Source organism: Danaus plexippus, assembly GCF_018135715.1.
Source record: "Danaus plexippus chromosome 16 unlocalized genomic scaffold, MEX_DaPlex mxdp_31, whole genome shotgun sequence".
NCBI classification, from domain to species: domain Eukaryota; kingdom Metazoa; phylum Arthropoda; class Insecta; order Lepidoptera; family Nymphalidae; genus Danaus; species Danaus plexippus.
This window is the reverse complement of record NW_026869852.1, coordinates 1,241,408-1,261,387: the sequence shown is the minus strand read 5'-3', so window position 1 is coordinate 1,261,387 and position 19,980 is coordinate 1,241,408. Positions and strand designations below refer to the sequence as shown.

The following is a 19,980-nucleotide window of genomic DNA, read 5'->3' as shown; positions in this document are numbered from 1 at the left end:
ACATTTTAATGACTGTATAAATGTATCAGTTTACTTAACCCTAATTTTTTAATCCTCATATATATATCATATCATATGACTAAAGAACTTTCTATTTCATTGATTGCCCAAAAAAATTCCGGAACCACTTTCCATACATTTTACATTCTAAGGGACGAGAGAAATTATAGCATCACGCATCCATATACGCAGGATACTTGTAATGAATAGAAATGAGCCTGAACGATGTATTATATATAATAATTTATTGTATTGACAGCGTTTTCTTATTTATTTACATATAAAGTATAGTTACTTCAGCCTCCTGTAAACAGTTTCGTAGTTCGCAACGAGTATTTTCTGGTTTTTGTAGGTACCTTAAAGAGTATCCAGATCCTCGTGGCATATCTATATTTTTTATGTATACTATATATGTATATATATATAGAGAGAGAAAGAGAGAGATGAGTTTAAGGTTATTTAAATATACCCAATTGTACAATTTTAAACCTTTGTTATCATAGACTCTAATGAATTTTATATCAAAAATAAAAAAAAAATACTTTTTCCTAAAAGTTTGTGATAAATAAAAAAATAAACTGTATCTGCCTGTACCTATAAAAAAGATAACATACTTACCTTAATTGTATAAGAACTAATTAAAAGCGTTTGTCTAAAAAAAGAAACCGCTTAAATTAAGAATAGCTTCACAAATAAAACCTTTTTCACTTTATCAATCCGTTATTATATTTAATTAAAAACTGAAATAAAGAAACTTAATAAGTGCGATTGAAAATAATAAACGTTAATAGAAGCGTAGTTTCTAAACGTGGACGTGATTCCTTGTTCAAATACCATCAAGTGCCACCACCAATATGGTGAGTTCACAACAACCGAGTCTCAGACGCCGGCTGGCATTGCAACGGTGAGTGCGCGAGTGTTGTGAAAGTTATGATAACGTGTGTACGCAGCTTTATATTGTGATCACTGGAGTAGCCGTCTTAAAATGTTTGGTAAGTTGTATACAGTACTGCATCATTCACAGCATAGTATCGTTCAGTATATAACTGTTTTAAATATTTAAAAAAATCTTTGCGATTTTTCTTTATTAGTACATTCATTAGACTTGTATTTTTTTACATTTTTATTTCTAAACAGGCATTTTGTTCACTTTGTTGTAATTTTTAGAATCAAATATCGCCATTCGCTGAAAAGTTCATCCATTGTGTTGTCCCCACAAAATATATTTTTTAAAAGCTACCATTGTTGAGAAATATCATTAATAGTGGATAAGTTTTTATTTAAAACTTTTTTAACAAACCTAGAGTAATGAATTATTTAGTTTTTCCATATGTACCAGAAACAATATAGATCTATAATTAAAGCAAAATATCCACTATCCGTTAGCAATTATCAGTGCGTCCCGAGATAAGTCTCGATCTAGAACTTACGGGTATTTACAAGTTTTATTAAGTAAAAACGCTATAATTATCTACAACACAAGTGTTCTACATATTGTAATAATTTTAACATGAATAAAATGATTTAAACGAGAAGATAACTTATCTAAGAAGCGAAAACAATTTTTATATACATTACAATACGCATTTATTTATTTAAAACTCGAACAAAACTAAATAGTAAATATCAACAAAGAAATTTTATTTTTATAAGAACACTTTTTCTTTTTTCTACTTTTCTTCCAGTCCAGATACATTAAACATGTTTTATGGAAATGCAACGTACCTATAGCAGGTGAACGAGCACTTCACCAAGGCAAGTTTTTGCAACGCTTGCAGTTTCTAAATGATTATTTGAGAAATAAATACATTTATATTAACATTGCAATACATAATTGTTAGACGGAGGATACTTTGGATTGGTTACGTTTCTTTCTTATATTCATACACATAAAAGTGAAATTTAAATGCATTATAAAATGGTATTTATATAAAATTGTATGCTTACACCAAGTTTGCATGTGGCGAGGTGATAGTTTTTCATTAACAAATCTCCGTACATTATCAACCTAAATTATAATTGAGAAACGGTAAACTTAAACTCGTCCTAAGCGTACTCTTATCTGCAGCGGTTCAATAAATAAAATGCCAATATAAGTATCAATTTGTTGTTATTAAAGAACGACGCAACATACATGTGAGAATATTTTACTATAAAAACTATTTGTAAGGCTTCTTGGGCAAATCCGTGGGAAGATATTACTAAATCATGTTGTGTAAGAATTGATTTATAATTAATTACGAAATACAAAATTTTTCACGTAAAATGTATATAATTAGCAAATAAAAATAAAATCTATTACATTTTTAATGACTCTGTAATTGGATCGCCTTTGAAAAAGTCAATCAATAAGACCTTTACACTATATATTCATGTATTAGAAGTTAAACTATGAATTTCACAGTTTAACAGAGAGGTAATGGTACAGGAAACTCGTTACAGTAACTCGAGTGGAACAAGCTCGTGTGCTAGAGCTATGTATAAAGGTTATATGTACGGAACTAATTCAGACCAGAATTAGGCTGGATTGATTTATATGATATACACGGAAGAATTTTGCATGTTACTTGCAGGCTTTAATGTTCAACGAAAGGAACATGATGATTTTGACGTAAAGATTAACAATAGGAAAAAAAACAGTACACATGGAATTGTATATAATTATTTCATTATATATTTGGTATTCAACATGATATTTAAACGGGAGTTAAAACTCGTGTCTAAACAGAGCTTTCCCATCGTGAGAATTTTCAACAAAGGCTGAAATAGCCCCCGAGTCATGTTTTTCCTTCAAATTGTCATTCAAAGTTTTAATTCAATGGTTTTCCGCACTATACAACTTTCTAATCGCATGGGAACATTGATATCATTAGTTAGGACGATTCAAGTAACCAGATTGTGCCTGCATATGAGACGATTATTGTACGATTTACTATATCAATAAATAATATAAGTTAAATTTCAATTCCTCCGTCTAGTTTTGTTTACTAGGCTAGCTTTTTATTTTAAAACTTCAATAAGTTACTAGTTCGAATTTAAGGTTATATACCATATGCTGAGATAGTCGCTATTTGACATAGATTTTCTTTAGATTCCTTCCACTTGATGACTAGGAATATTTTGTCGCTTATGTAAATTTTGCTGTTCTATGAGTCATCACTACGAAAGGATAGAAATACGCCTGTCAGTTACATGTTAAGGGTTAGTTAGAGCTGTAATCCTTGAGACCAGCATAAAATATTGATAACAAATTTCAAGCTCTAGCCGAAAGTGATCTAGTAATCAAAAATTTTTTTCTGGTAATCCGTGTAACCGTAATAAACTAAACAATAACTAGCTAACACACAATATGGCTTTGCAATATCCTCGCCCCAACCTCTCCTTCCTTAATGATTTCAACGAAACAATATTTTAGGAATGCTGATATTTGACTAGCGCTTCTGCATTTACGAATCCGGTTAACAAATATTAAGACGTCACATTATTAAATGTTATCTACTTGCGGCACATGAAGAGGGAACTTTATATTCAACATGAGAAGACAAAATTGTCTTGTTAACAACAGGAATACCATCCGGACCACTCATAAAAAAGGTTTAGACAGAAGATTGTAGACACAAGGAAAATATTCTCATATATCAATCGATACTCGGCTATGAAAACCTCTTTACAATTGTTTGGTTTGCAATACGCTCTTCTAGCCTAAATACGACGATTCTTATATTTTCTCTCATAAATAACAAAACCCCGTAATTTGATTTTCTTGTATTTTTTCACAAATAGGTATATAAAAATATATTATTATCTTATATATAAAATTATCGTGTCACAATGTTGGTTCCCGTACTCTTCCGAAACGGCTTGACTGATTCTCATGAAATTTTGTGAGCATATTGAGTAGGTCTGAGAATCGGCCAACATTTATTCTTCATACCCCTTAGTGATGAGGGTTATTCACCCTTAAACTTTTTTTTTTAATTTTTGAACGAAATTGTTTGTTTTTATTTTTTTTAAATGTGGCATCAAAAAATACATACAACCCAAAATTTTTGCTTTTTTATCAACAACCCCTATTCTTTTATATATGTATATGTAAACACAATACGAGTGTGTGTTTGTTTCGGCTAATATCTAAAATAGCTGAACCGTGTTTAACGGGACTTATTGGCAGGTAGCTAATGTAATAAAAAGTAATAAAGAAGGAAGGGCGCTTACGGGGCTTTAAAGTTTTGTCATAGTGTCTTATTATTTTTCTTACACAGACGGAGTCGCGGGTAACAGCTAGTAGGTATATATTATTTCTAGTCACAACCCTTGCATACATTAGTCTTGATATATTTTCACTTTCACGGCTCTCGAACAGCGTGTGCCATACATCTAAGTTCCGATGTTAATCAGACCGAATAAAATATCCCGTTTTTGGCAGGTAATTACAATTAACTTTCTAGAATAATGCTGTACCTAAATCGGTAAAGTTTTGTAACATTTATGACAGTCCGTTACGATTCGCACCAAATTTGGTGTGTGAATTGAAATATGATGCAATTTTATGATCGACTATTGTCTATGTGATATTATTGCGTTGTTATTGCTTTTCTGTTGCAACATATGTTATATGTGTACAGATATTTTATTAAAGCAGACATAATAAGTACAAGAGTGACTTCTTTTGTGTTAAAGTTGTCGAAGATTAAGTAATTCAACAAAAACTACCCTTTCTTTTAATTGACCAATATTGTTTACTTTTCTTCCAAATAAATCTTGGTTTTAGATAATGATATGAGAAATTTAATAACATTTACGATGACGTTTGTAAAACCAAAGACGAAGTATAGCTGCTTTTTAACTTAAATGTTCTACTTCAGAACGGTTTAAGATATTACACATTGAGTTGTCAATCAATATCTTATAAATGGTATCGAGCATCAAATAAATGATGCTACGGAAGTGGGAACAAGGTTAATGGATATTTTTTATGTACTGAACGAGTACAGTTATGAATCTTATAATCTTAGTGCGATCATAGTCACTTAAACAGACAGTTTGAAAATTTCTTATTTGTGAAGCATAGAATACATTTGCATAGCCGACGATTTATTATTGAAAAACTTAAATTATCTGAATGTTTCGACGATACAAAGACATTTTTTCATTATAAACCAAAAATGAATCTACTATAAAAATGAGACCTAATACTTTTTTTACTTTGAGATTAATTCTAGTATCAGTGGCAACTGCACTTCTATTAAAAATTAGGACTTAGTTAGACATTATAAGTTCTGTTTTCATACATGAAGCCAAGATGTACAATGATATTAATTATATTTATAATTTTACAAAAAAAAAATATATTTTTATTTATAATGTTAATAAAAACAAAATTCATGGTTTTATAACTTACTTATCTACTAATTATCACGGTTGAATTTCGTGCAATTATTCATAGAATAAATAAAAATAAAGAAAGTGTTATCTGTGAGGGGCGCTGCGAAGTCATCACGTTGTCATGGAAAGTGACCGCGGAAGGTCACGGGCGGTGAATGGTAATGAAACACCAGCGTCCGAGGAATAATGATCACCATTGTTTACTTTTTGAATGAACACGAGAAAGTAATTTTCACGAAGATGACTTCACGAAATTATACGTAATGAATCCGTTTGTCGGACAATACGATAAAAAAATATTCAGTTATTGAGCACTTTTATGGGAAAGTTTAACTGTATTGGTTGCGATACATCAAGTATGTTATTTTTAAGAAGATAAATTATATATATATTTTTTTTTTTACAAAAAAATTGGATGGTGTATGAAACATGTTGAAAAGGCATTCGAAAAAGGGGAGTTTGGAGGGTGTGAAAAAAGGGAACAAACCTGCCTAATTACGTTTTTATTACAGACAAGGATCCCATTATAATAAAAAACGCAACATATTTTTGTGTTTACTAAAAATGCCTTCTCAAGGATTTATTGCCTATTACCCAACGTTTTAATTATTATTATTGGAACAAAACACTCTCAGTTGGCTCCCACAGCCCGGCTCATCTTTTTACGTCCATGAAAGCCCGACGTTACGTATTATTACAATACAATCGATGGAATGTGGGAACATTTTTTGTAGGTCATTGAACTTTAAATAATATCACCAATAATAATATATTATAAATGCGATCCTTTTAAGAATTCGTTGCATTAAATTAAAATTGTTGTCTTAATGAAACTTAACATTAATGTAGCTTTTGAATAAAAATAACGGATAGGCTGAAATAGGAAGTGTGTTCGTTAAAGATTTATAATTGTTCCTATAAATACCTAACCTAAAGGAGTCCAGAGATAATAATTTCCGTGAGTAATTTCTTAGCGTGAATTCTTTATAGATAAAGTATTCAAGTTAAGAAATTGGTAGACTAGTATATTGGATAACGCGTCGAATCTGTGACACACTGAAACATAAAAATTGTAATTACTACTGTCATTAAAACAGCTAAACTTTTTATTATATAATACTAGCGTGTTTAAAAAAAATATATGTCTTAACAAAACCACGGTTAGTGGGTGAATTGTAAATAAACACGGAACTCTCTTTGAGCAAACTTAGCACTTGCTATACTCAGTTTACTGAAGAGACTAAGGAATATTTTAATATCATTAAATACAAGATAATCTTTTACAGTTATACTTTCATTTGGTCACTGGATTTATACTAGATTTTTGTTCATACTGTTATTTAAAATAATGAAAAAAAATATGAAATATCAAATTTATACTAAATATTATATATTGTAATTTTTTTTTAAAAGTTAAAAATAATTTTTGAACGTGAATTACACACAGCAAATGTAAAGTTTTCTATTTTTTCCAATATTTAGTTTTAAAAACGCTAAATTGTAATATTTTTGAGAAATGTACAATGGGCATAAAAATTTATTGGATAATCACTTCTTCATGCTTGCACTGAATTTATTTTTATATTTCATAATCAAAAGGTCTTTTATCTTAAGAAATACCAGTTTGTAGGATAAGTCTGTACATTCAGTGCCATGGATATATACAAGTAAAATATTCTAAAGTACAAGAAGACAGAAGTTCTTCGCTCTGATTATCTGACTCCTGCATGCCCAATTTACGAAGCATCGAGACAGAAGTTTCGAAATTATTGATACAAAACAGATAAATAGATAGTTAGATAAAATGTTCCATTGCAGTCAAATGAAAGTCAAACTTATTCTGTATGAGAAGTAAGTAAAAGATAATTTTGTACATTTTAATAACGTACATATTTAAACAAACAATGAATTTATTATTTAAAACCATCCCATTAAACAATACAAGGAATATCAAGAACAATGTCAACACGCGTTTTATTAAAATCAACATTATCAGCAAATTCTTAACTTTACTTACGAGTATTTAATTGATCGCTTTAAAATATAAGTTGAGTGACAATTTTCAACAAATATATTTACGTCACGTTATTGAAGAAAAATAAGGACTAAATTTTTACTACAAATTTATTAAGTTCGAGTATATATCACATTTAGGTCATTATGTTGGTTTAGTTGTATGAAAAATATACATACTGTTGAAATGGGAATTATTTCTTACAGGAGTTATTTAGATTTAATTTAATGAATTATTTTTAGTTGTATTTCAGTGCGAAGTAATCACATATTCTATGTCTATTTAAAAGTGTACAATTTTATGTTTATTCAGTAAAAGTGATGATTTCTCCCCGTTATTATTATTTTGCATACGATCTCGTTGCTCGCTCACTATTTAACGTCTTTATGATAATTTATTGCGCTAGTTTCATAGTTGTATCTTTATGTCTAATTCAATGCCACTATGTTAAATTAAAATGTCAACAATTACTTTATTATTAATATAAATATAGTCACTTAATCGGTTTTATAATATGCATGTGGCATTCGGACTTCCTGTCTGTGTAATACATAAGTTAAAAAACGCAAAATTATTAAAAAGTAGAAATCTAATAATTGTTTTTACAAGACGCCACTTGATTTTTAATCATTACACGGTGTTCAATATAACTTATCTTTTCCTAAAGATTAACAGATAGTTAGTTATAACAAATCGATTTTAATTATACACAAGTCATTATTCTAATAAACTATCAAATAAAAACAGTCAATTTGTCAGAATATACACCGAAATCGCGTTACCGACGGAGGCACGAGTATAAGTGAAAAATCACTTTTATTTTTAGCACACTACGGTTCACTTTTATTTGTTGTTTTAAGAAGTTTTAAAAATGTAGCTGTTTTCTCAAAGCGAATAGCTAGAGTGAAACGTGCCACGCTTAATGAACAACGATAGTCATGCGAGCTGAGACAATATAAGGGATGTTATTATGTATTACATTAAACGTAAAGGAATAAAGGTAAGTAAAAAATATTTTTTAAAATATTTGTAAACACTCTGATGCCAAAAATATCTACCGGAGATTATATATAAGAAGCAAACAAGGACTAAAGCCTTTTAAATTAATTATCAACTATTGCGTGTTATTAAATATTAACTTTTACTACTAATTTATCATATATTTTTCATGTACAGAGTTATATATAATATTATGATGTATAAACGTACCTACATATATGTATGTAAGGTTATATGTTTGTAAATGTTATAAGCAAAAACTAATAAATAGGATTCTATCAAAACTTATCGTCACTTAACTTAGTTATCAGTAGGTATTGAATTTAAAAACTTAACGGGTGATTTGATTGATCCAAAAATATCCATATAAGCGGAGTCGCAGAATTTAGCTAGTAGCTTATAAAATAAATAAATAAGCGAATAACAGCGTCTGACTCTCAAACCTTTTAACGTCATAGTAAGACTAAGAGTAGACTTATCAAATACCTTTTCTGGATTGATTGTTACATAAGATGTCTGCTGTGTATAAAAAGGTTTTATAACGTGGTACGATAGAAATAATTTATTATTATTAATCGAGATTCTTATGATTACTGGCAGTATTTTTTTTTTATTTTTTTTTTTTTGTAGGGTATGGTTTACTACATTCAAATAAGACTACCTATATATATATGTGCATGTGTAAATGTATCTAGTTTGACAGGGGAGGGGATTAAATTGGTGCTTTTTTTATATTTAACTATCCAATCTTTTCAGTTCAATCTTAACAAATTAATCGAATTAAAAAAAAGATAATAATTCCTTTATTTTTTTTAATTCGTTTAAAATATTAAAATGTTCTCCATTTTTATATAATAGATACTATAGTAGTATTTTTCAACATATTTTAATTTCTACATATATTTTATCATAAAATTTTTTTAAAACTGAAATTTAATTATACCTGAGTAATCGAAGCTAAACATTTTTTAACCTTCGATTTATATTGAAATAAAAAAAAGAATTTTAGAAATAAGTACCCCTAAATTGTACTATCTTTATAGCGGTCACCATAATGAACCACAGATCAAATTAAATTGTGAGTTTTATTTACTTTCAAAACAATCACTATAATATTCAATATCATTTTCAAATAATTTTGCATAGAAATTTTATTTACTTACATAGATAGGAAATATTAAAAACAAGCATATGATTTACTTAAAAAATCATGTTACGGAGATAAGATTATAGCGTGTTTCAATCTACGTCACGTTAGAAGAACAATAAAATTTCTAAATGCATTATATTATTTGGCACATGGTATATGAACCCATGTTCTATGGTCAGACATCGTTATGTCCAATGTAAATCACGTACGTTTGCGTAACCAGTAGAAAGTGATACCTATATAATTATTGTCACTTTTCTTTGAGTCCTGCTCATAAATACGTGTTATGAAATATAAGTACGTACATATGTAATTCTAAATCATTCCTTCGTGTTCCTGTGTAATTTAGCCTATTAAGAATATTTAAAAATAATGTGAAATAATCAGAAGAATATGAACGAATGAATGGAAAATCTAACAACATTGAATGAGTCACAGTCTGAAAGCGGGAACACATTCATTTATTTGTCTAGTTTGACTGGATGTTACTCAGATGCTTTCATATTTTTTCTTCTAAGAATGTAGTGCACACAGTAATTGGGTACTTTTTCTTTGATAAGTATAAAGGTATTATGTTTTTTTTTGCATTTACAATTTACTCAATTAAAATAATTTATTACAATGAATTCGAATAAAGAAAGCATTTTAATGTATTTAAAAGTTAAAAATAAATTATATTTATATAGCTTAAATAGAATACAAATCAAATGTAAATAGTTTTCATCATCCGAAAGTGAACTCTAACCAGAAAATACGGACAAATTTTACTCTTAACAATAATAAGGTACATCACAAATCACTGAATTTAGTTTAAATTGTAATCTTAGCTAGTCGACGAATAAAAGATTTTGTGAATATTCACAAGCTGAACGGTCACGAACCCTAACCATAACTACAATTAACCGTATTGATGATATAAGAAATAAAAATATGTATAATGATTTGACAGAACATCACCACACAGATGAAATTTTGACAACTATTTATATAGCAATTGATAAACTTTAAATAAATTAATTAAGAATATCAATAATATTTAAACACCCCGGTTTTGCTACTCAATATCTTAAAATAGAGCACGTAATTTTTATTGATTTACGATATTCTATAATTAAATTATTATTTTAATTTTTTTTTTATTTAATTGTTTCTCTTTTTCTAACACACTATACTGAGATTAAGATTTATTAGGTTCAGTTAGTAAAAGTAAAAGAGATAACCGTGATTCCGACACATCACATTCCTTCATTATTCATATTCAATATAATTGTATAGCTTCATTAAGATACATTTGGTAGTTTTGTATGGAGAATTAACAAACAAACACATATAGGGTTAGCCTTACAAATTTTCAAGTTATAACAGTACAAGTATTCATATGTATTATGTACGTACGTATATTTGTTTCCATATTGCATACGGACATAAAGCTTTTGAAATAATGTCGTCATTGGTTTCGGTTTGATGTAAAATAAGACAGTCAACAAACAAAAGCGTATCAAAATCCGTGGGAATGAAGACGTTAGCGGTCACGGTCAGTTCCGCTCTATATCCGGTTATTTTCTTTCGCGTACATTTCATATTAACAGAAGTGATGTTTTTTTTTATTTTTAAGTTAATGTCGTTTATCATACATCACACGAGATGCAAAATAGAATTTAAATAAAAAAATATGTATAAGTTATTCGATAAGTACCTTTTAATTAAGGATATTAAGTAGGAAAAATAAAAAAAACTTAAATTATATGTTCCGGCCGGCCAACGGTCTCCATGAAAGTAAATGACAACGGTATTACATGGCTATCGCTTTCCTGTGGCAATTTGTCTTAATTTATTAATGCCGTTATAACGACATAAAAGAAATAGAAAGCGTGACCTGTATGACTCCAAATAACTTATGACTTTAATATGAGTACTGACTCTTAATCTATGTAAAATTTTGCAATACGAACACTATCTGCATATATATAATCTGGGTTTAACCCGCGTTGAACAAAAGTTCACCCAAAACTCAAGTGAAGAATTCAGATGTAACTATTTTGTTTTTCAGGAATGCGGCTATGGTTCGCAGCGCTAACACTACATGCTTTTTTGTCGACCATCGAATGCGGCAACAGGACACCTCATAACCGTCGTTCGGTGGGACATACGGTAATATATTAGACACAAAAATAATTTAAAATCTAAAGTAAGTCATTCTTAGCGATTATTTTGTTTATTTCAGAATTTACCAGTATCTAAGGGTGGCTGGAGACCGGTTGTGGGTTCTGGTGGCCTGGTCTACGGACCCCTAGGAACCGCCCCACTTCACGCTCCTTACAAAATCCCTCTAGTTGATTTATACCCATCATCAGCACGTCCAGTAACCGCAAGAGATGTCAATAAACTAACGTCAATCGCTCAATCTTATCGACCTACCACAATAAGAACAGTGCCAGTCTCAGTATCACCACATGCCTTTCCCAATAATCAGCCAATTAATTCTTATCTTCATCAATTCGCTCTACCAAATGCCAATAACTATTACAAATTCGTACAAAATTTCCCAGCCGAAAATTTGCTCATTCGGAATCAACATAATACTTACTCTGCTCGTCCAGTCTTGCAAAAGCAACAAACAAAGCCGAAACAACAATACCATAACAATATACTGCACCAATTGACTAATATACAACCAGTTCAATTCGGGCAGTATCAAACGGCAAAACCAATAGATATATATAATACGAATGAAGCCAACTCAAGACCGGATGGTAAGCGGCCACAATCGGCGGAAACCGAGATCTTCAAACCCGAAGTATACAAATTACCTGACAGTTACACAGCAAATCAGTATATTAATCAGCCCGTGAAAACTGCTCAACAACAATCTTTCGCTCAACAACAAAAATCCTTTGTTCAGCAACAACAATCTCTTGGTCAGCAACAACAATCTTTTGGTCAGCAACAACAATCTTTTGGTCAGCAACAACAATCTTTTGGTCAGCAACAACAATCTTTTGGGCAGCAGCAGTATTTCGGTCATCTAACAGGACAACAAGCGGGAGGGCAAAAAATAAACCAATATGGACATCCGTTCCAAGACACGCTAGCAAACTTCCAGCAGTTCCCTCCCAGCATATTAGGTAATATTTTAAATTACTTGTCAAGCACCAAATATGACACTTATGAAAGAAAATAAATTATGTACCTCACTATATTTTCAGGTACGTTTGGATCATTTGGCGTTCAGTCCGTTAAAGCAAGAGACCCTTATCCAGCTACTAAAACGACATATGCCCCTCAACAAACAACAAAACAAGCTTTCTTAAATTCATTGAACTATTCCCCTAATTTATTTAAATCTACCCCAAACATATTTTCAACAACCACGCCAAGGTTAACTACAGCACAAAATAACCTATTATTTGGGTCAACGCTTAACAATGTGGGATTTACACCAACGCAGCAAAGTAAATTGGCGAACCAATTAAAAGTGGATCCTAATTCTAATGTTAAAAACTTCTTCAAACCAAGTCTTCAGGACCCCTTTATAAAAAATTTGCACAATATTGATTACAACAGAGTCACCACTTATAATCCTCAATCTCAACATACGTCTACATTAGCAAGTCCACTTTATAAAGATTACAGTTACCAGTCGCAAAATGTTCCTGTTCATAAATATGATAACACAGATTCTAAATTGAAATATAACACTAATAAACATACAATATCGGATAGTGTCGGTCTTACTCAACAAGTGTCCCAACAATATACCAATGCGCCGGGCTTATTCGACTTGGAGAGCAGTCTGGACGCCTTATCACATCGTCCTGCATATGCCGTCGTGGAAAACTTTTCTGAAGATATAATAACAAGTGCTTCACCGGCTGCGTGGACAGTAACGCCGCAGTCCTATAGTGAAGAAGCAGTTACACAACATGAAAAACCAACAACTAGTAATCCTGAAGATTTTTCAATTGTTACAGAGAATGTAAGAGGTTATGAGGATACTGCAATCAATTACAGCACAGAGGTCGATTCTCAAAGTAGGCGCCCTCTAGGAGATGACTTCGAACCAATCAATAAGAATAAGCTAAAAGATTATTATTACAGAGTATCGACGCCAACGTCACATGAAGATAGGCCATATAGAAGATTAAAAAAGCCTACTGAATCTTACAGACAGGAACCAACAACAGAATCGAGTGTCAATAAAGAAATTAATAACATAGATACTGAATCCCTGCCTACACTGCCTCCTAGTCTTCACTTTAAGCGACCCAGTACTCAGGAAACTGTTGATAAAGACAGAATCCGCAAACGCAATAAAATCAGAAGGCGTCGTCCACCGCAAGTAAACCGTTATAGGGAAGAAATTAGTACCAAAAGTGAAACATCCCCGTCTGATGAAATCACTACCACAGTTTCTTCAGAGATACATACAATACGACCACGTATTAAGCCAACCAAGTCACGAACCGAACCTACTGCGACCACTCCTACTGTCACTACAGAATTAACGACTAGTGCTTTACCAACTACGTCTCCCACTAAACCTACATTGATAAAGAAAAAGTTGTTAGGTTACCGCAGGCCGACTACAACTACCACCAGTCCAGTCGAAACTACTACGACTACTGCTACTCAATCAATAAAACAAGACATTCAGCAGGACGTTATTAAGGAATCATCTATAATGAAAATATTTTCGCGCCTTCAAACGCCGAAAGCACCAGAATATTCTTACGAGAGGGTAAATGAAACTCCTGACTATAGTCATAAGCAAGACGAAAAAGACACTCCAACAAGTGACGTGTCCGTCAGTATAACGGATACGTTGAAGACAACCGACTCCTTAAAAGAGTATTCATTCCACAGAGACGCTCGACCACTGGAAAATAAAGAAACGACCACTGAAACTTTAAAACTAAAGAAAGAAAATGAACCAACAACCACACTCCGTACGACTACTTCATCTCAGAACGTTGGTAAAATACAAAGACCAAGGCAAAAGAACAAATTAGACAGACCTAAATTTAGCGTTAAAGATTACAGGAGCCGCTTAAATTCCACTACAAGCACTACTGAAAAAATTGACAGCACCACTAAGGGCAAATTCCCTTCACGTAAAAATGTATACACTGAAAGTCTTTTCAGTGATATTGAAACAACAACTGAAAGGAAAAAATTTACACCAAAAGAACCGCGACACAAATTTAACAGAACTGAGAATAATGAACAGGAAATACATTCCAGACACAATAATAGAAACGGGCAGAAACAAAATGCAGACGAAAATGGAGGCCATAAGATTTCTTCTCGAGTGCGGAACGGTCAGCGGAGACAGAAACCCGTAGAGGAAACAACCGAACAGGGTTCAACGACCCCACATAAAAGACCACAGAGGAAGAAACCTCAAGACTCTCAAATTGGAGAGTCGGTGCAGGACGTATCAGTAGCAGAAACAACATCAAACTTCGACCAAAGAAACGATGTAACTTCTGAAAGAAGTCGTTCTGAGAGCGCTATAATGAAAATAGCGGACAAGAAGCATCAGGATCACATTGAGCGATTATTTGAGCATTCTAAACGAGTGTCAGACTTGACGTTGGCTGCCAGCAAAGACTACAACACTCCGGGCATGTTCAAAACGGTTTCGTCTAATAGTAGACGGATACCCAGCTACTTCACGATAGCCACGGATGACCCCATCCTTCCCATCGAGGCGTTCTTCCCACAGCTTAACCAAAAGAAGGAATCGTAACCCTTCCATGTTTGGTAACAAAACCAAAACATTTTTTCTGCCAAAGCATCAAAATCTATTATCTAGTTTTATGCAATATTAGTGCTAGCATTTACGATACATATTTCTTTGCAACACGTCTTTCATATATTTTATCATATCTATAGAAGATATTGAATAAAATTGCCTTTTATAGGAGTGCTTAAAAATTAAAAGTATGAGTAACAGTATTTAAACATGTCTTTGATACTATAATGTTTAAAAATATGAACTATGTTGGTGCTCATTTTAGTTATAAGTCTTGATAGTATTATGTGCGTGATTATATAAATGTCTCTGTGTTTGTGTGCGTGACTGTAGATCCTATATTTATATTGTACTGCTAGTAATTTAAACGTGTAAATAAAATGATTTTTCATTATAAATAGTTTTTAATTTATTTCACATAAATTATTCATTATCTGTATTCATGCTAAACGAGTTTCCTCTGCTTGTATTTTAGCCATTCGCTGTATACATTTCACTGCCGCCTGATGGATCGTTTTATCTAAAGCATCTGAAACAGATTATACTATATATGTATATATACTGAAAATATTATATATTTATACGTATATAATATAACTTGTATACTAACAAATCTTATGCTGTCCTTTAATTGGAAATCTGAGTCGTAAACTTATTGGATTCGAGCAGATGAAAACATACGGACTGTCACTCTCACCGTCTGGGTATCTGGGAAAATATAATATAAATAATAACGGTTTCTCGTCCTAAATGTAGATGTCCTCGGTGTTGAGTAAACACTTAGAAGGGACGAGGTTATTTAAAAATATTTGTAAATTAATATCGCCTTTCGATTTGGAATTGAAGGAAATTATTGTATGACTAATGCTAGATAACTAATGTCTTACTTCTTGGCGTACTCCTCCTGTGACAGACAGTCGTCAACCGTCACACATCCCAGAAGACATCCCGTCGGATAAAAGGACGGGAACTTTATTTGCTTGTCTGAGAAGAATTTTAAAAAATTTTAGTTGATTTAATTAGTCTACCGTCTACCGTCTACTGTCCTTAACAGTAAAAAGCTTTCAATACTTCGGAGTCCTATATATTAGCATATCCCTTCTTTTCTGAACATTAATCTTCTACGTGTTATATATATGATGTTGGATATATATTTAAGTGGTATTTATCAGCAACATAATTATTTCCTTACCTTGCAAAAATATACGTTGCCAATCACGTATGCCTGCACTATATAGAAATATGTACTATCCATCTCCTTCCCTCCCCAGACCTTTCTCACACACCCACTCACAGTAACTCCTTAGATCTATATTTCTTTCTCTATCTCTCACACACAAATTGCCGTCTCACTTACCTGGATACAGCACACTGTACTGGTTCTCTAGTGCTCGTACAACGCTGTCTTCGGGAGCGCGCACTGTAGACGCTATCCAGAGCCGGCCGCGGTGGGACGTGTACCAACTACGACCTTCGTGCCTTTAAATAAACAAAATATATTCCAATATCAACACGACTGGCATAAGTATCAGAAACACAACATTTATACAGTTTATAAAATTAAACATAACATAACACATTTGAAATTTTACCAAAAATATTCCATTTAAAAAAAAAAAACAAAAACTTTCAGTCATTAGCGTCAAAGTTACAGGCTTCTTAAAACAACTAAGAACAACTGGAACAATAAAACTGAATTTCCACTTTTGTTACAAATCATTACTTGGTTTATAAACACTGTATCTGTCTTTTACACTATTTATAGCTGGAGACTTTATTTTATTTTTTCTATTTGGTACAAATTTTGCACATACTATTTGATTCCGTAATAAAGAAAAAAATAAATAAACTTACATCTTGATTCCCTCCACGAGTAGCGAGGCCCAGGGTTGGTGCATTGAGAGACAGCGACCAGCGTCACTCATCTCAAGCAGTTGTCCGTCCTGAACGCGGCCTGTCACACCCCACGACTGAGACACTCCAACGTTACTTTGAACGGCCACCGATGTATCGAACTGTAAATACAACAAGTTAAAAAAAACTACTTCCAAAACAATTACAATTACGTCAATAATCGAATTACATCAATAGATTTATGTTCTGTTACAAAACAGTGACACATCAACACAAAATAACAATGTAACTGTTTAAATTTGAAAAAGATTAAGTTATATGACGTTAAATGTATTCTGTTATAATATTTAATTTAAATTTATTTTTGAAGAAATTTACTTTTAAAGAAGTTTTATATTGTATTTTGTGATAATTGATTATTTTATCAATAATTATTTTTATTTTTATTACCTTTAATAAAGGCGCGTTGACACCGGGCGCGACGTCTCTGTCGGCCGACGAGTCGAGCAACAGATCCGGTGTCAGGAACTGACTGTTATTTTTATTATTACTAGTAATTTGTCTGATCTTGTCTTCGTCTACCTCGTGGTCTATTGTATTCTCTTCGATTATTTGACGACCTTGTAGTTGAAGAATATATAACAACATAGTCATATAAAAACACAAATATATATGTAACAGTATAAGTACTTATAATAAAATAAATAAAATTGTAACAAAACTTTAGTTACTTTAAAGTACCTATCTAAAATAAATTTGTTAGGCGATCATTCTATTTATTTCTAACTTTTAATATCTATAACAGTATATCCTGTTATAAAAATTTAATTTAATGAGTATTTATTAATATAGAAATATTTTACAGTCCCAACAACCAATACGCATATTACTGTTAAGGATGCTGATCAAGAAATATCAGAAAATTAAGGTGTATAAGTAATAATAACCAGCGAAATCGAAGGTCATCTTCTTGTTAAGTCTAGAAGCGTGTTTGTTTTCGTGCAGCGTCTTCTGGTACGCCTGCAGCTTATCTCGCTCTGTTGAGCTCAGCCACACGCTGTTCGCGCTGAAGTAATCGCTGTCATCGTCTGTCACACGAGTGCGACGCTCGCTGCATTCAAATTAATAATATAAAACCTGTTTATTAAAATGTTTTGTATATAAAACCTCAATACAAGCAGAACTGAAAACATTTGTGTATATATACATATGTGGGTGTGTATTTTGAAGGCTTGACCTCGAATACCTAATCCCCTTCTTTCGCCCTTATGTCATCCGCTTGTCCAATCCCAAAGCACGCTTGCTTTTTAGTCGTTAGATACTCTTAATGAAGACAATATTCCTTAAATGTTTTAGGGCAATAGTAGTTTATTATAAGAATGTCCACTGGCCGTCCCTACACCACATTCAAATGATCATAAAACAACATTACCTAGTTCTATCATATTCAAGTAGCCTATTCCGTTGGGAGATTGCAGCTTCCCATCCTTTTGGTCGGTTCCTTTCCATTAAGGATTCCATTAGTTTGGCGCTAGACTTTGTTTTCGCGTTTATCTCTCTTTGTTCTTCCGGAGTACAAACCTACGGAAATTAAAGATTATAATGTTATTTTATCTCTTTTCAACAGAAATTGTTGTTAATGTCGAATGACTACTGAAATTAAGACAAAATTGTCAATTATATGTGATTATTGCAAACTTATTACAATTAAAAAATTATATACATACAAGACTCCCACAGAACAGACAGGGTCCGGAGCCCTCTTGTTTGCAAACAATTCGACCGCACTGCAAACAGTTATTAACCAACTCATGTTTAGAAGCTTGACAGTCACAGTGATGGCGACCTGAACATAGATAAAAGTTTGTTGCTAAACTGTATTACTTTTAAATTAATTTTGTAAAATTTTTTTAAAGTATGTTATGTTGATTGATGAAACAATTTATTTTATAATGCCAACATATTTGGGGAGGCCATCACAATCATATAGGAGCACAATCGTATAGGAGCCTTGATAATGGGAGGTTAAGGTAAGAAAAAATAAAATGTCTATAAATACAATGATTATGAATCATCACCTCTTACCTTTTAAGAACACAACCTGAGCATTCTTGCCTTCTTGTGAATATAAGTTCACATATTTGGTCTTCTTCTTTGATTTATTTTCAGTCTCGTTAATGTTTTCTTTTGGTGTATCTGTACTGACAAACTCTTGTTGCTGTTTATTCTTTGATATTTTCTTCTTTTGCTGCTTTGATTGATTTCCACCTTTTTAAATAGAAATAAATCAATAACAATATATCATAATATTATAAAATTAATGTACATACCTCTATTGGAAAACTTTTTCTTTATCAATTCCAAGTAAAAGTTTTTGTGTTGTGAATTGTCAAAATTTAATAAAGTTCTAAGGTAATCATTTAGGTCACTTTCTTTTTCAATTGATAAAATGTACCTGAAATAGTAAATCATATTTTTTTATGTTGCTGATCAGATGTAAAACATACAAACCGGGGTAGATTTGCAAATGGGATAAGAAAAACATGCTTTTATTTTATATTTTGAATTCAGCAATATGTTTAGTTAACTTATATTAATTAAATAGATATTGTTTTACTTGCTTTATTAAATCCTCTGGAACCTCAAAATCTAATATTTTAGATAAACCCTCACTAAGCCACTGATCCATTATAAACGGTATCAAGGTTGCACAATAATTAACAATTTTAGAGATTAAAATTTCTAATAAGTGTATGAAGTACGTTTAAACAGTCACCAGAATCCAGATTAACTAACTTTAAGGTTAAATTTTGTCAATGTCAT

The 19,980-nt window shown here is 31.7% G+C and overlaps 2 protein-coding genes across 2 annotated transcripts; one reads left to right on the top strand and one right to left on the bottom strand.

Annotated features, from left to right (window-relative positions):
* Positions 1 to 877: 877 nt before the first annotated feature.
* On the top strand, positions 878 to 15,701 carry LOC116771974 (mucin-2-like). Its single transcript, XM_032663985.2, has 4 exons — positions 878 to 992; positions 11,599 to 11,699; positions 11,773 to 12,673; positions 12,755 to 15,701. The coding sequence occupies exons 1-4, from the start codon at positions 986 to 988 to the stop codon at positions 15,295 to 15,297; spliced, it is 3,552 nt and encodes a 1,183-aa protein (XP_032519876.2). The 5' UTR covers positions 878 to 985; the 3' UTR covers positions 15,298 to 15,701.
* On the bottom strand, positions 15,688 to 19,963 carry LOC116771975 (activating signal cointegrator 1). The gene is made up of 12 exons (XM_061528330.1): positions 19,779 to 19,963; positions 19,488 to 19,612; positions 19,243 to 19,425; positions 18,885 to 19,003; positions 18,590 to 18,738; positions 18,105 to 18,268; positions 17,608 to 17,777; positions 17,158 to 17,318; positions 16,661 to 16,782; positions 16,191 to 16,287; positions 15,914 to 16,011; positions 15,688 to 15,832 (listed from the first exon to the last, which is right to left on the bottom strand). Exons 1-12 carry the CDS (start codon positions 19,844 to 19,846, stop codon positions 15,744 to 15,746), a joined length of 1,545 nt encoding a protein of 514 aa, XP_061384314.1. The 5' UTR covers positions 19,847 to 19,963; the 3' UTR covers positions 15,688 to 15,743.
* Positions 19,964 to 19,980: the final 17 nt, after the last annotated feature.

What these genes read in the sequence shown, in the direction of transcription:
- LOC116771974 (XM_032663985.2), top strand. An exon ending in GTCGTTCGGTGGGACATACG is followed by an intron (nt 11,700 to 11,772) that starts GTAATATATTAG and finishes TGTTTATTTCAG; the next exon opens with AATTTACCAGTATCTAAGGG. An exon ending in GTTCCCTCCCAGCATATTAG is followed by an intron (nt 12,674 to 12,754) that starts GTAATATTTTAA and finishes CTATATTTTCAG; the next exon opens with GTACGTTTGGATCATTTGGC.
- LOC116771975 (XM_061528330.1), bottom strand. Translation starts at nt 19,846, where the DNA reads ATGGATCAGTGGCTTAGTGAGGGTTTATCTAAAATATTAGATTTTGAG. An exon ending in CTCGTGGAGGGAATCAAGAT is followed by an intron (nt 16,783 to 17,157) that starts GTAAGTTTATTT and finishes GTTTATTTAAAG; the next exon opens with GCACGAAGGTCGTAGTTGGT. An exon ending in TAAAGGACAGCATAAGATTT is followed by an intron (nt 15,833 to 15,913) that starts GTTAGTATACAA and finishes AATCTGTTTCAG; the next exon opens with ATGCTTTAGATAAAACGATC.